Source organism: Centrocercus urophasianus, unplaced genomic scaffold (assembly GCF_019232065.1).
Source record: "Centrocercus urophasianus isolate 14NV4802_14NV808 unplaced genomic scaffold, USGS_Curo_1.0 seq_18, whole genome shotgun sequence".
NCBI classification, from domain to species: Eukaryota; Metazoa; Chordata; class Aves; order Galliformes; family Phasianidae; genus Centrocercus; species Centrocercus urophasianus.
Window position 1 is genome coordinate 27,745,324 of NW_024884733.1, and position 13,510 is coordinate 27,758,833.

At 44.4% G+C, this 13,510-nt stretch overlaps 1 protein-coding gene across 11 annotated transcripts in view; it reads left to right on the top strand.

The window, feature by feature from the left end:
* The window catches only part of LEPR (leptin receptor), a 39,345-nt gene that overhangs the window by 10,723 nt on the left and 15,112 nt on the right, over positions 1-13,510 (top strand). For 4 of the 11 annotated variants that reach the window (XR_006168955.1, XM_042819721.1, XM_042819726.1 and 1 more), the window contains exons 1-9: positions 559-643; positions 3,205-3,263; positions 5,983-6,291; positions 6,385-6,502; positions 9,305-9,510; positions 11,427-11,572; positions 11,653-11,797; positions 12,388-12,684; positions 12,848-12,965. Coding sequence is in view for 10 of the 11 variants with exons in the window: in XM_042819721.1 (XP_042675655.1) it covers positions 3,224-3,263; positions 5,983-6,291; positions 6,385-6,502; positions 9,305-9,510; positions 11,427-11,572; positions 11,653-11,797; positions 12,388-12,684; positions 12,848-12,965 (1,379 nt within the window). In the remaining variant the exon portion in view is untranslated. Of the gene's footprint in view, positions 1-519; positions 644-3,204; positions 3,264-3,354; positions 3,493-5,868; positions 5,886-5,982; positions 6,292-6,384; positions 6,503-9,304; positions 9,511-11,426; positions 11,573-11,652; positions 11,798-12,387; positions 12,685-12,847; positions 12,966-13,510 lie in introns of those variants that run through there. The other 7 variants (XM_042819723.1, XM_042819722.1, XM_042819725.1 and 4 more) reach the window with 7 other exon arrangements.

Here is a 13,510-nt window from a genome sequence, read left to right on the forward strand (position 1 = left end):
AGCAAGTTTGTAATCTCTGCTGTTGCGGTTTGCTCTAAGGAGGCTATCTGCAGTCCGGGATCTAATCTCTGCTCTGCTGTTTGCTGTATTTCTTCCAAGCTTCCTTTGGTTGGGCTTCTTGCTGTAGCTTTATTGACTTCTGGCACGGATTGCTGTTAGAACCTCTTGGTGCGCATTCAGATCTGATAGTGGGGAAATTTCTGCTCCTAAGAAGGGCGGAGCGCTGGCACAGCTGCGCGGGGTGCGGGTCGCCGTCCGCGGGGCTGCGCGAGGCCGCGGATGTGGCACTGAGGCACCCGAGGGCGGGACGGCCGCTAAGTAGGTCAGCGGGGCTGGGAGCGCCGCCCGGCTGCCTGCGTGTCCCCCTCGTTCGCTTCAGGACTGAACTTTCTCCTCAGCCCCTCTCCGGCCCGGAGAAATTCAGTCTAAATACACAGCGACTCCCCGCTCCGTGTCTCCCCGCCTCTCGCCTGAGGAGGGGCGGGGCGGGGGAGGCTCGGGCAGCGGGCGGAGCGGCCAGCCGGCCTGATTTCCAGCGCTGCGGGAGAGGAACGGGGCTGTGAGTGTAAGAGCGGCCCGCACGGTGCTGGCGGAGCGGGGCTGTGAGTGTAACAACTGCCCGCGGTGCTGGCGGAGCGGGGCTGTGAGTGGAACCGTTCGTGCGGCGGTCGCGGGGCGGGGCGGGCAGCGCGCCTCTGTGAGGGAGCGGGCGGGTCGTGAGGGAGCGAGCGGCAACGAGTTTCTGTACATTGGTCTGCGTTCGAATTTGAAGTTGTTCCTCGGTGAATTGCTGTCGCTCACGGCTTTGATCTTGCAGCTTTTAGTCGCCTTTGTAAAAAAGAAAAAAAAACGGGGCAGCCTGTGCGGGCTGCACCGCTCTTCTCTTGTTGCCGCTCGCAGCGGACCGATGCTCAGACCCGCCCGGTGTACGTGTGGTTTAGAAGGGAGAAATGCAGCAATGGAAGCTGTGGGGGACAAGAGGCTGAAAAAAGGGGCGGCTCTAGAGGGAAAAGGCGAACCCCGTGTGCCTGTGAGCGGGGCTGGCGGCCGCACCGTGCTGCACGGGTTGCCGCGCTGTGCCGCCTCTCGGCAGCCCGTAGCAAACGATGTTGCGTTTGTTACTTGCTGGTCGATGTTTGCTGGTTTGTGTTTGATGGGCTGCTGTTGTCATGGTAGGAACTCTCCTTACTGAAGGCTTTGCACGTCGGTTAGTGTAGAAATCACAGAATCACAGCATGGCCTGGGTTGCACAGGAACACAACGCTCATCAGTTCCAACCCCCTGCTGTGTGCAGGTCGCCAACCAGCAGCCCAGGCTGCCCAGAGCCACATCCAGCCTGGCCTTGGATGCCTCCAGGGATGGGGCATCCACAGCCTCCTTGGGCAACCTGTGCCACTGCCTCACCACCCTCTGGGTGAAAAACTTCCTCCTCATATCCAACCTAATCCTCCCCTGTCTCACTTTAAACCATTCCCCCTTGTCCTATCACCATCCACCCTCATAACCAGTGGTACTCCCTCCTCTTTTATACGCTCCCTTCAAATATGTGTGGAGAGGAAGAGTAAGGCACTGGAAGACTGCTGTGCAGCATCAGCAAAGCTGGTGGTTTCAGAATGCAGTGTTTTAAGGCTTGCATTGCTTTTTGGTCCCGTGCAGCACTGGTCCTTAGTTATGAATACTGTTGAAGCCAGAGTTTAACAACGTGTTTGTGATACCAACTCTGATCAGTGCAGTAGAAGCAGAAAAAATGTCTCGAGCTGATCCAGGCTACGTTTTTGTCTTCTGGTCCATATGTTATGGTTAAATTAGTGCTGATAGTAGAATCTTTTTGATTGCTTTATCTGGATGTTTATGTGGCAGAGAGGGTAGCAATGCAGTGCACTTCTCCGAGGTGCATGTTGTTTTGGACATCTGTAGTTGCTTCCTTTTCAGTCTCTGGTAGGTACTGCATGGTTGAAATTAAAACAAGCTGCTATTGACACAATTAACCAATTGCTTTCTTAAATCAGGGGCAAAGTAGAGATGATGGTGTTTGACTCATGCTTCACGTTCTTCTTTGCAATGGTACAATGAATTATCAGTGTTACCAGAACAGTGGTTCTTTAAGCATCTAAGAGCAAGGGCCAGGATATCTGGGCTGCAGCTTTGCCTTCTTCCAGTGCTTACAGTGGGAGGACAACCGATGGACCAAAATTTGAGTTAGTTAGAGCTTTCATTGGTGGACATTTTTTGCTTGTATTCAAAATGAGAGCTCTAATGAGATATGAGATATATGAGATGTGAAGTCCATGACATACTGATAACTTTATAACCTTTTGATGTATATATATCTGATTTTCTTGGACAACGTATGAAGATGATCTCAGTTTGCTACTGAGAAGTGGTTGAGCTGTGAATTACAAATTTTTGTTGCACCTGTAAAAGAGAAGAAAATGGACGAGCTTTAATTAAACCATAGGCTTAATCATGTGAACAGTGGGTCCTTATGCTAAGTAAATAGTTCTGAAAAGTAATTTTTCTTCTTCCAGTCAGAAACTTGGGGGGGGAAAAAAAAAGATAGGTTCTATTGTAGGCTTTTGGAAATAATCACAGCCTGTATCTTTGTGAAATGGCAGACGTAATGAAGGCTGTAGCCAGCACAGTTCCTCTGGCCTTCGTGGCTCTCTTATTAGGAAATAGACTGATGGAAGATGTACAGGTAAGGCTAGGCTGATAACAGCACACTTTCCTCTGCAGTAGGGGGTTGCGAAGCACTGCCTTTGAAATTTTGAGCTTTCCTCTTTAATTGACCAAAACGTAGCTGAAAATGTAGCCTGATAACCTGACTGAACGGTGGATGGGCCTGCATCATCTCACAGACCAACATGGAGCTGGTTGGTGCTGAAGAAATGGCTTGGCTCCGGCTGCAGTCATGTTTCCAAGGGCTTAGATTCACAGTAGTGCCTTTCAGACTACCAAGCCTGGTAGGTGAGCAATAGTCAGCCTGCAGGAGTGAAGTACTACCTGGTGTTAATGATGGAAGAGGAGCTGCGCAGGTGGTTAATTGATATACTAAGCAATGTTAATGAGTTATGTTCTCAAATGACGTTCTGATTTGTTGTTGCTTTTGTTATAAATATGTGAATAATCAAGTAAATGAAGTTTGCTGTAATGAAATCCTAATGATAATTATCATCCTCAGTTGGTTTTCTTTGTTATTTTCAGGCCAGCTCTTCAAAACAAGATGCCTCATCAAATCGTTCTGACCATGTCTGTGCTCTTGGGTAAGTTACTGCCAACAGTGTGCAAAGTAAGTGCTGACAATAGTGTGGAATGAAGAGTTATCTCTGCTTTTGTTTTGCAGAGCTGTTTCAAATCACCATGCTGCATTAGTATCACAGTATGCAACTAGAACATGTAGAGGCCCTGGTTTATTGTTGAGCAGGATTGAAATGTTGATACTCTCAAGATCGTGCCTTTGAGTCTTATCCCTAAAAGCTGTGCAGTTGATGGGTAAGATCAGAAAACATCAATAGAATGAGTCTGGTGAGTCAGGACGAGTTCAGATAAATGCCTCAGTTGAACTTGGCAGAAGGGCGCGTTGTTCTGTGACCTTAGCAAGTACAAGTGCAGAAAGGAAAATCCAAGTTCCATCAGGAGTGCAACGTTTGTTTAGCTCAGCGTAGCCAAGGTGTCACTTTGAGTTTGAGCTCTGCTTTTCTAGGTGACTGGTGTTCTTGCTTTCGTGAGCACTGTGTTGTTAAAGTTGCTCAATCCACTGTCAGTGTTGATGAGTGTAAGAAGCTGTTCTTCTGATTGAGGAATGTCCATACCAGTATTGGTGTGTGCTGTTCAGGGACAGCTGGTATTTTGATATTTGTCTTTTTTATTTTATTTTATTTTAAATTGAAAAAGGAGCCATTTCATAGAATCACAGCATGGCCTGGGTTGCACAGGAGCACAGTGCTCATCCACTTCCAACCCCCTGCTGTGTGCAGGTCACCAACCAGCAGCCCAGGCTGCCCAGAGCCACATCCAGCCTGGCCTTGAATGCCTGCAGGGATGGGGATCCACAGCCTCCTTGGGCAGCCTGTGCCAGTGCCTCACCACCCTCTGGGTGAAAATGATGATGCTTATAGAGAAAGCAGGTGCTGCAATCCGATGATGTCAGTTTCAAAATCCTTCTTCATGAAATTGAAGAACTCCTTAGACAGTATCCATACCTTTATTCAATCAGTATTAAATATTGTCTTGCTGACCAATTCATCTTTTAAATACCTTATGTAATCTAAAGATGTTCTGTACCTTTTAATTGAAAACCTGGATGCCTCAGGGAGTTTTCATTTGGTTTCAGAGCTGTTTGTCACTGACTGGTGGCCTGTAATGGTGGCACGTTGGTGTATCTATTGACTGGCCATCTCCTGTGTCCAAATAAAAAATAGCCATGGTTGGCATCTTTAAGCCCTCCTAACCCAGGCATGCCACTAACTGAGCAGCTAAATGGTACGTGATGGCCTCATGTGCATCCGTGGTGTGGAGAACTGGTGGTATCTGTAGCAGGAAAGCGTTTTATTAACAGGCAGTTAAGAGCTGTAGCAATCCTATGCTGACCATTCTGTACTGTAGTTTGTCACAGATCTTTGTTTTGTTTTTAATACACCTGCAGAAATAGTAAGTAACTGCATACGTTTTGACATGGTGGGATGTACTTAATCCTGTGCCATGTGTGCTGTGAGAGGGGAGAGCCTGCTTTTAGGAAAAAAAGTGACTTGGCAGGAATCTCTCCTAGTCCTCAATTGACTCTGTGACTTGGGAAGTATGTTAGTTAACTGGCCTGTTTTGTAGGCAGTCATGTCACTTGTTCATTTTAATCATGTATTATGGACTAATAATCTGTGTGCTCAACTGGATCCTCCACATGGAGCCGGGAGCCTGATGAAGCTGGTATTTGTGGAGGCACAAACCCTGTTAAAGGAGAGAGATGAGCAGAGCCCTTCAGGAGCCTGGTTGCAAAACCCATGCAAAGAGAAAATGGAACACTTCAGCGTGCTGCACAGTAACAGGGTGCCTGCTTCTGATGTTGCACGCACCTACTCTTAACAAGCTTTCATTTTGTATTTTTACATTATTCAACTTATACTCTGTTAGACAGGGAACTTCTGTTTTTCTTATTTTAGATATTGCAGGCACACAGCATGAATTAACTTCTGCCTAATGAGTGGTTTAAAATATTTATGCCTTGCCGAGCAAAAACCTAAGAGCAAAAATGTGTGCAAATCACCCACACGTCTTTCTGCAAGCAGAGCTTTAATCTGGGCAATTCATTCAGTGCCTTACAGTAAGTTATTTCCAGAAGTGATGCACTCATCATTCTCAAAGTCACTGTGAGTGTAATTCAAGCTCCAGCTTACCAACAAGAGCCGCAGCTGTGGTCAGAGCGCTTTGATTCCGGAGAGCTGAAGTCTGATGGAAAGATCCTTTTTTCCCCACATCTCACTTCCCAGACAGCACGTGGGCATTGCACGGTTGCATCCAGTCGTGTATGCTGGTAATATTGTTCTTTGGAACTGAGTGCTTGTGATGTGACTGTGGTACCTTTACAGTGGGATGATTCTTTCTACAGAACCATGTTATTAGGAGCTGCAATTGTCCCAGCACTGCAGGGAGGGATGAAACCTGTCTGTATAGTGTGTGAGCTTAGAATTAGGATTCAGTGTATTGTGAGCACAGAGGGGTTTACCCAAAAGTGGGGCTTCCACACAAGAGGTTGAGAAAACAAAAAGTTAGTGGTAGAGACTTCAGAAGAGAAAGCTGACGTTTGTCAGTTGTGCACCTGTTCAGTGATGTTTTTAATGCTTCTGTCTCCAACTCAGAGGAGATAAGCACCTGGAAATGATTTTATATAGGTATGTTGGAATAAAACACTTCTGCATCATGTCATTTACCCCCTTTTCATTGTCTAGTGATATGAAACTTGTGCTGCCCACATCTCTCTCTCTGTAGGCTTCCTTCACGTGGCAGCTGCCCAGTGTATGGTCCATGAGATTCATCCCAGGAGCTTTACATTGCCACGCCTGCTGCTGAACGAGACATCTTTGAGTCCTGCTGCCTCTGCAGTGGTACAGAGCTGGTCTGGCTTGAGGAGAGAGCATGGAGCTGCTGAAACCAGCCCTTCCTTGCTAATGGATGAGGAAAGCTTTCTGTGTTGCCTTTGGAGCGATAACAACACCAATTGTTCTTTGTACAGAGGAAACATGCAAGCAAGGATGCTTGTTGCTTCAGAAATAAGCATCTCTGCATCCGAGGAAAGAGGCAGGTTTCTCTGTCAAGGGTGTAGTAAGTTCCTTTAAAAAACACATTGTTTTTTAGTGGTTCAGAAATGCTTAATCCATTTCTTTTATTTAGATTCGAATTGGAACATTGAATGTTGGGTTGAAGGCAAGCTGGATCTGTTAGTTTGTAGCCTGCAGCTCCTGAAGTTTCATGTGAGACTTGATATGAAGGTTCATCTTTTATATGCTGTGTAAGTACAGGCTTAGATTTCTCACTGCTAGCATTACAAATCTGAAAGCATTTTCTAACACATCAGCACTGGTCTCTCAAGCTTGTAGCACAGTAGTGGTGTCAGCTTCACAGGCAGGTGATATTTTATGTACCTTACCTTAAAGTAATCTAAGACTATACAGAGAAAAGCTCATGGTTCTGTCTTTGAATGAAAAACAATTAGCATGGAGAGTCTCTCTGCTTTATTCTTTCCCTGTTTCTCAAAATGCTTTAACTGTTGATCACTATTGGCTTGCTGAAGAATCTTTGCTTTTGCACTTGCTAAATTCAAAAGCTGCAGTCTGGTTCTACCTGTTTATGCTTTTGACCATACTGTTCTCTCAGAGTAATCAAGTGACTTGGCGTTTAGCATTGTGTTGAATGTAGCTCTGATCACATTGGTGGGAGGCATCCATCTGTGTGGTTGTCACTGTCATAAATACTCTGATGGTAATTATCCTGACTCTGGGGTGGCGTCGCCTGTCTGATTTTATTGTAGGTGGGTCTACTTGATTCTGATTCCACTGTTCCTCTTGTACTACTGATGGATTGGAGGGAATGATGTAACGTACAGATTGAATTTCTTGAGGAAACCTGCTCCATGAGTAGTTGACCATGCTAAACTTACAGGTTTAAAATACAGAGCTAGATGGCTGCTATCACTTACCATAAATTATACCTTAATGAATGTAGGAAGCAACAGAATGTGCTGGTAGCAAATATGGTTGTAGAGGGATACAATACTTTAAAACTGAAATCAGATTTTGAGTGAGAACCCACAGATTTCCAGTGCTCCTCATGACTGTGATTTTCAACATACCATTAAGGGTGTTCCTGCACAAGTCCATCTCACTTCGCCCCACTTCCATTCAGTCTCAACTGCAGAAGAATCCTAGCCAGTAATCCTGGTGTGGTTACTTTGTGGTGCAGAGGCAAGGTGCACTGTGGTTCCTGGCACTGGAGAACTTGTCTCACTGCCCAGATTTCACAGTAACATTTTTGATTTAGGGTCCCCATGCTGTGGGGGAGCAGCTAGCAGAGCAATTCCAACTTTACTAAGCTGACAGTTTCCCCTGTTGGCTTGCTGATACCTTAACATTTTTTACACATGAGCCAAAATACCTTGAAAACATTCCCGGCTTTAAAAATATGCATTCCTGGATTGTGTTTCTGCCTGGGAGTCTGGAGCTCAGGCTGGAATTCTCACGTATAAGATAAGCAATGTATGAAAATAATGACCTGGAAGAATGCATAAGTTTTGCTCCTCAGCAGTTCTGAGTTGCTCAGCATTCAAGATGTCCCCTTCTGACTTCACACATCCACAGTTTATTTGCTCATAATAGGATCAAGATACTTGGAGTAGAAGATGTGTTTTTCTGTCCAAAACAATGCTGTGCTGAGGGTACCTTCCCCAGCAGCATGTCTTTGGGAGGAGAAAGATTATTCTGGAATTTAATTAGACAAATCAGGTTAATTTCCTACCAAAATTGAACTGTAGTTGTGTGTATTCTAGGAATGCTGTAAGCCCTGATGGTTGATTCCATTAACTGAAATCTCTTAGCCTTAGGGATCCTTTTGCAGTGGCACAGATGAATGCTCGTGGGTGAATTCTGAGCACTGATACAATTTGCCCTTTCACTGGGTGGTGATTTATAGGATGTGCTCATGTTCCCAACCTGTCTGCAGTGCCCGAAGGGCACTTCTTCAGTTCTGAGATTAGACTGCTGTGTTCTTAAGGAGAAATTACACAGTTTACCTCAACTTTGGTGCCATAGTTGAGTGCATCAGTTACACACTGAGCTGGAGAACGCTGACGGGGACTTTGCCTCATGTGAACCAGTCAGGCACCTCCCTGCAGCAGTGAGGGGCAGCGTGTTCAGCGAGATGGACCTGCAGCTGCTGTGTGCACTGAGACATGCTCATTGAAAACCCATAACCAGGCAGCCCTGCTCCATCAGTGCTCAGAAAGACAGCACTGGCACAAACACAGCGTATAGAAACACTGAAAGCAGTGCCACAGGTGTTACCTTACTTCTGACATGCCTCAGCACACCTGCCCAGCTGTGCTGCTGGACCTCTCTTGAAATTAAAGAGTTAGTTTAGTATGTTTGACCCTTTGTTTTCAGCTGATGGATGGAAGCAGCCTTATGCCCACTTGTGCTGCATTTATTTTATAAATTGAGAATAATTTGATTCAACTCTGTGGAGTTATAAGCACTGGAAACATTTATAGATAGATCACGTTTATAAATCATATATGATGGTTATTACAAAGCTTGCTTTTCACTGAAAAATAAGTTTTTGACTAATATATTACTTACAATGTTTAATGGTAGTAGAAGCTACGCTAAACTTACTTAGATTTGATTTCAGTGCCCCACACAGAGGAATTAGAATGAAATCCCAGTTGGGGTGGCAGAAGGCTGCAGTTAGTCTGCTGTGGGGGAGCTGACTTTGTGGTAATAGCTGCCATCAGGGGTTTGAAACCAGTCTGAGCTGTGGGTCTCATCACGATTGTAGCACATTTGTTTCAGGGTCAAAGCTTAATAATGCTTTTTGTAAACCATCAGATTTGCTTTACTTGGAAACCATTTTAAAAGGGAAAAGCGGCAAAGTAAAAGCGATTACTTACAGTTAGAAACTTTCAATCTTTTTTTTCATTACAGGCAGTATTTTTGTTTGTTTGTTTTTGCAAATAAACCTTCTCCAGAGGACAAGCACCTGCTATTGAAATACAGTGCTAAGAGAAATACTTTGTTTTTTGTTTGTTTTTTCCTTCCAGGTCAGAGCTGCCCCTGGGAGATGCATCTACCAGCTCCCTGAAGAGGACTGCCCTGGCTGCTCAGTGTAACTGCAGTGAGTACAGCAAATGTGAGTGCCATGTGCCTTCCCCAAGGCTCAACCACACTTACATCATGTGGCTGAAGACTGTGACTGGTGTAACGCCTCTCTGGTCACCCTTGATGTCAGTCAAGCCCATAGATGTAGGTAAGTATTACATAGGTTGTGAGTGTTTGTTAATGGGGAGTGGCAGCAGGATGTCTCTGGATGAGAAGGAGGACACAGAAGAGGAAGGGACTTCCTGGTGCTGTCTTGGATTGCTCACTGAGCAGGGAAAAAGGCTGTTCCTGGTGCTGCTTTGCAATTAGAACTCTTCTCTCCAGCAGCTCTGTTTTTCTTATGTTTTTCTTTCTTCCTTACACATACAATTCCAGCATTTTCCAAACTGGAAAACAGTTCTCTAATATTTAATCAAGTCAAAGCCCTAGTGACACAGTGAATTTGATATGTGTCCATTTTGTAAACACAGTTACTACAGATCTTGGCTAAGATTGAACAGGTAGGGTCTGTCAGCTGGGGGGGGGGGGAAAATAGAGGTCTTGCAAACTGCTTCCTAACTGATGTGCTCTGCAGACAGAACAAGTTACACACCTCTGGATGGGGCAGTTCTGAAGATGAGGGGTTGCATTTACCATTATGGTTTTGCATTCAGAACTGAATGTGCCAGCGTTGAAGTTGTTGTGATTAGATTGTTCTGCTTAGTGAAGTGTATTTTAAAAAATGAATAATGTTAGTACGTGCTCTGCCAGGGCTGAGTTAAAAATCAGTTGGAAAGTAAAAATATGAAAACTTGTTTAATATATCAGTAGAACAGGTGGCAGCAGAATGAGAAAACGTTTGTATTGTAACGTGCCCAGAAGTGTGAGGTGAAACTCGCTGACTTTTTTTTGTTTTGAAAGCTATGGGCCTTTGCTGAAATCCATCATTATTCCATCTCAATGCAATTAACTTGGAGAATTTGGATAAGTAATAAGAAAATAAGTTGTGACTTAGTATAGTGAATTTGTACGGAAAATAATAACAGTTGTTTGGTAAGTTGAGTGAGGTTCCAGTAATAGCATCCAAAGAAGATGACTGTAAGAGCAAAGAAACCCACAAATGGCCTCTTGGCATTTAGTCCAGTACTGAAGTGCAGGCTCTTACTGGAGTGAACCCCCACGTTGCTCTGGGAGGCTCCAGGTGAGCCTAGCGTGGTTCCAATGCCAGGAGCCAGTTACCTGTGGGGCTGTGGGGGCAAGCTGTGGACATCCAGAGCAGACAGGGCTAAAGTGAGCGTGCACCCACTGCCTGAGACCCTTGGAAATGCTTTCTTTTCAGGTAAGGCACATGCTGTTTAATCTGCAGTGGTTTTTAACAGGATATCAGCCTTGCATGAGAGGAACTCTGCTGAATGAGGACAAGGTCAACCAAAAGGCACTGTACTTACACAGTGATATGAAAAGGTCTCATTAACAGGTAAAAGTAGGATCTGGGTTCCTTGCCTTTGTCCAAGGAAGAGCAAATGTGATCGCAATCACCATTTTAAATTGCCCATCTATTTCCTCCTCCACAGAGCTCTCTGTACCCTTGTGGGAACTTCCTGAAGCCCCCTTTTTCCCTCTGCCTTAATGCAGCTCTGTGGGAAGCCTTTTATTCATAGCCATAATCACGGTAGAAGGATGGGAAGATTTAGAAATTGTGTGTAAAATATGAGGATGTTATTTCCTGCCCGTTAAGGAGCTGAGCAAATGGCTTTGTACAGTGCTCCCATCCCTTTCAACCCTTTCTTCAGCAAGTCAGATAAGCTAGTACTTGATTACTGGGGAGAAGCATGACCAAGGCAAGAAATACTTGTAATTTTAAGGCAAACGTTAGGTCAGGCAGCTTGTCCTGATAGCTGAGTGTGCAGCAGTGCCAGGGTGAACTTTCACAGTAATATTACACAGCGTTGCTCGCTCATACATCGTTTGTAGAGCAACTGTTGAAAACTGAATTTAAAGTGAGAAAGAAATTTCCAAATCAATAGAAGTCATTACAGCCAGCGGTCACAGGCAGTGTCAACTTGTCTGTTAATTTGTCTGCAGTAAAGCCTGAACCTCCTTTGAATGTGCATCTAGAAATGACAGAGAGAGGTCAAGTGAAGATCTGCTGGTCTGAGCCTGTACCGATGCCGTACCCGCTCCGCTACGAAGTGAACATCTCTGGAAACTCAGGTCCAAATGGCTGGCAGGTGAGTCAGCCCTGCTCTCCCTCCTCCTTTCTTTTTCCTGGATTGTTGTTCAATAATAATAGCTTCTGATAATCCAACAGGTGGTTCAAGTTGCTTTAAATACCTCATTAGACATAGACAGTACGCTGCTTGATTCTTCCTCCTTTGCTCAAGTGCGGTGCAAGAATCATTATGGTCCGGGGTTCTGGAGTGAATGGAGCACGCTGTACAACCTGAATGTGGGAGGTAGGTGGTGTGCAGTCACCTGAGCAGTAAGTACACTTCTGGGATACAGTAAATCTTCCCATTTTTTTTTTGGAATCAGTGTGTGTGAGAACATTATCCAGGGAGGTGCAGTATGCCGCGTGTGAGCTGGACCAAGAATTCCCGTGTAGGCTCCTTAACCTTCTGCTTCTCCTGCTCGTAGCTTTACCTGAGGTTGTGCTCTTTCCTTTGTAGAAGATTGGCATTAAATGATATGGGGACTGCAAGGTGATCTCCATGACACCCTTGTAGCTGGCCCTATTGCTTTCAGGCCTGGGAGAAGCTGGGTCTTTCACTTACGCTTCTGTGTGTGGTTCTCACTGTGCTGGTGTTTTCTATCAGTTCATTACTATTTGCCTAGGGACAGTAGAGGTTATTTTTATTAGAGCTTGTAAGCATGAGTTATGGAAGGAAACAGTCAAGGATCTGTTCCTGCTCCTCTGCCCTATAGCAGTCCAGAGTAACAAACCTGGAGGAAGCAGATGATGTACTGGATAGTAGTAATTTTCTGTTGATCTGTGGTTTTTGTTGTTCTGACTCTGATCTCAGTGGATTTCTTTCTTTTCTTGTAGCTGAAGTGCTGTACTTCCCTACTAAGATACTGACCAGTGTTGGTTCTAACGTTTCATTTCATTGCATCTATAAAAACAAAACCAAGAGCGTAGCGTCCAAGAAGATTGTTTGGTGGCTGAATTTAGCAGAGGAAATCCCAGAAAGTCAGTATACGCTTGTGAACGATCGCGTAAGCAAAGTTACTCTTTTCAACTTGAAAGCAACAAAACCTAGAGGAAGTTTCTTCTATAACGCATTGTACTGTTGCCATCAAAATAGGGAATGCCATCATAGATACGCTGAATTATATGTTGTAGGTAAGAGTCCAGATGATTTTAAATTACAGTTTTGGTGCATTTCAATAGTAAGGTCAATCTTAAACTCCAGTCAGCTTTTTTCAAGTAGTTACGACTTGTAATGCATGTTTTTTTGTGTAAACAATTATATCTTGTTAATAACTTTTAATGTGTTTTTAATTAGATGTGAATATCAATATCAAATGTGAAACTGATGGGTACTTAACTAAAATGACTTGCAGATGGTCTGCAAACCCAAACGCGTTGCTCCTGGGGAGCTCCTTGCAGTTAAGATACCACAGGTGTGTATAGCTTTTAATTCACGTGTTGTTTGGAAAGCATTACTCAGAAAACACTGTGACAGCAGAGAACCAGGAATAGATGATACAAATGTGTAAACACAAAATGTATTTTCACTTCCTGTAGGCCAGGCTTCTCAATTGGAGCTGCAGAAGTATTGAATGTACGTGCAAATGAGGGTATGGGTATCTGAGTCAGTGATGGGGTTTTATTGTTTATTCACCTCCTCTTCTGCACTTGTGAATCTTGTCGGTGCCGTTCAGAAGTCAGTTCTAAAATGCAGTTGAGAACACAGATCTTTATTAACTCAGTTATGACACTGACCTACATCTAACTGAACTAATTACTGAACCCAGCTTTTGGGGTTTTCTCAAGTCAGTGTTTCTGCTTGCATTGTATGAGTGAATGCAGGTTCACCTGGCTCTTATCGTGGATATATTTGCTCCTATTAGTTATATAGGATCTTCTAGTTGCTTATTTCTACAGACAGTAAAGAAGTGAAAAAGTAGTAGCAAAAAAACCCAACCAAACCACCCAACAAATCACT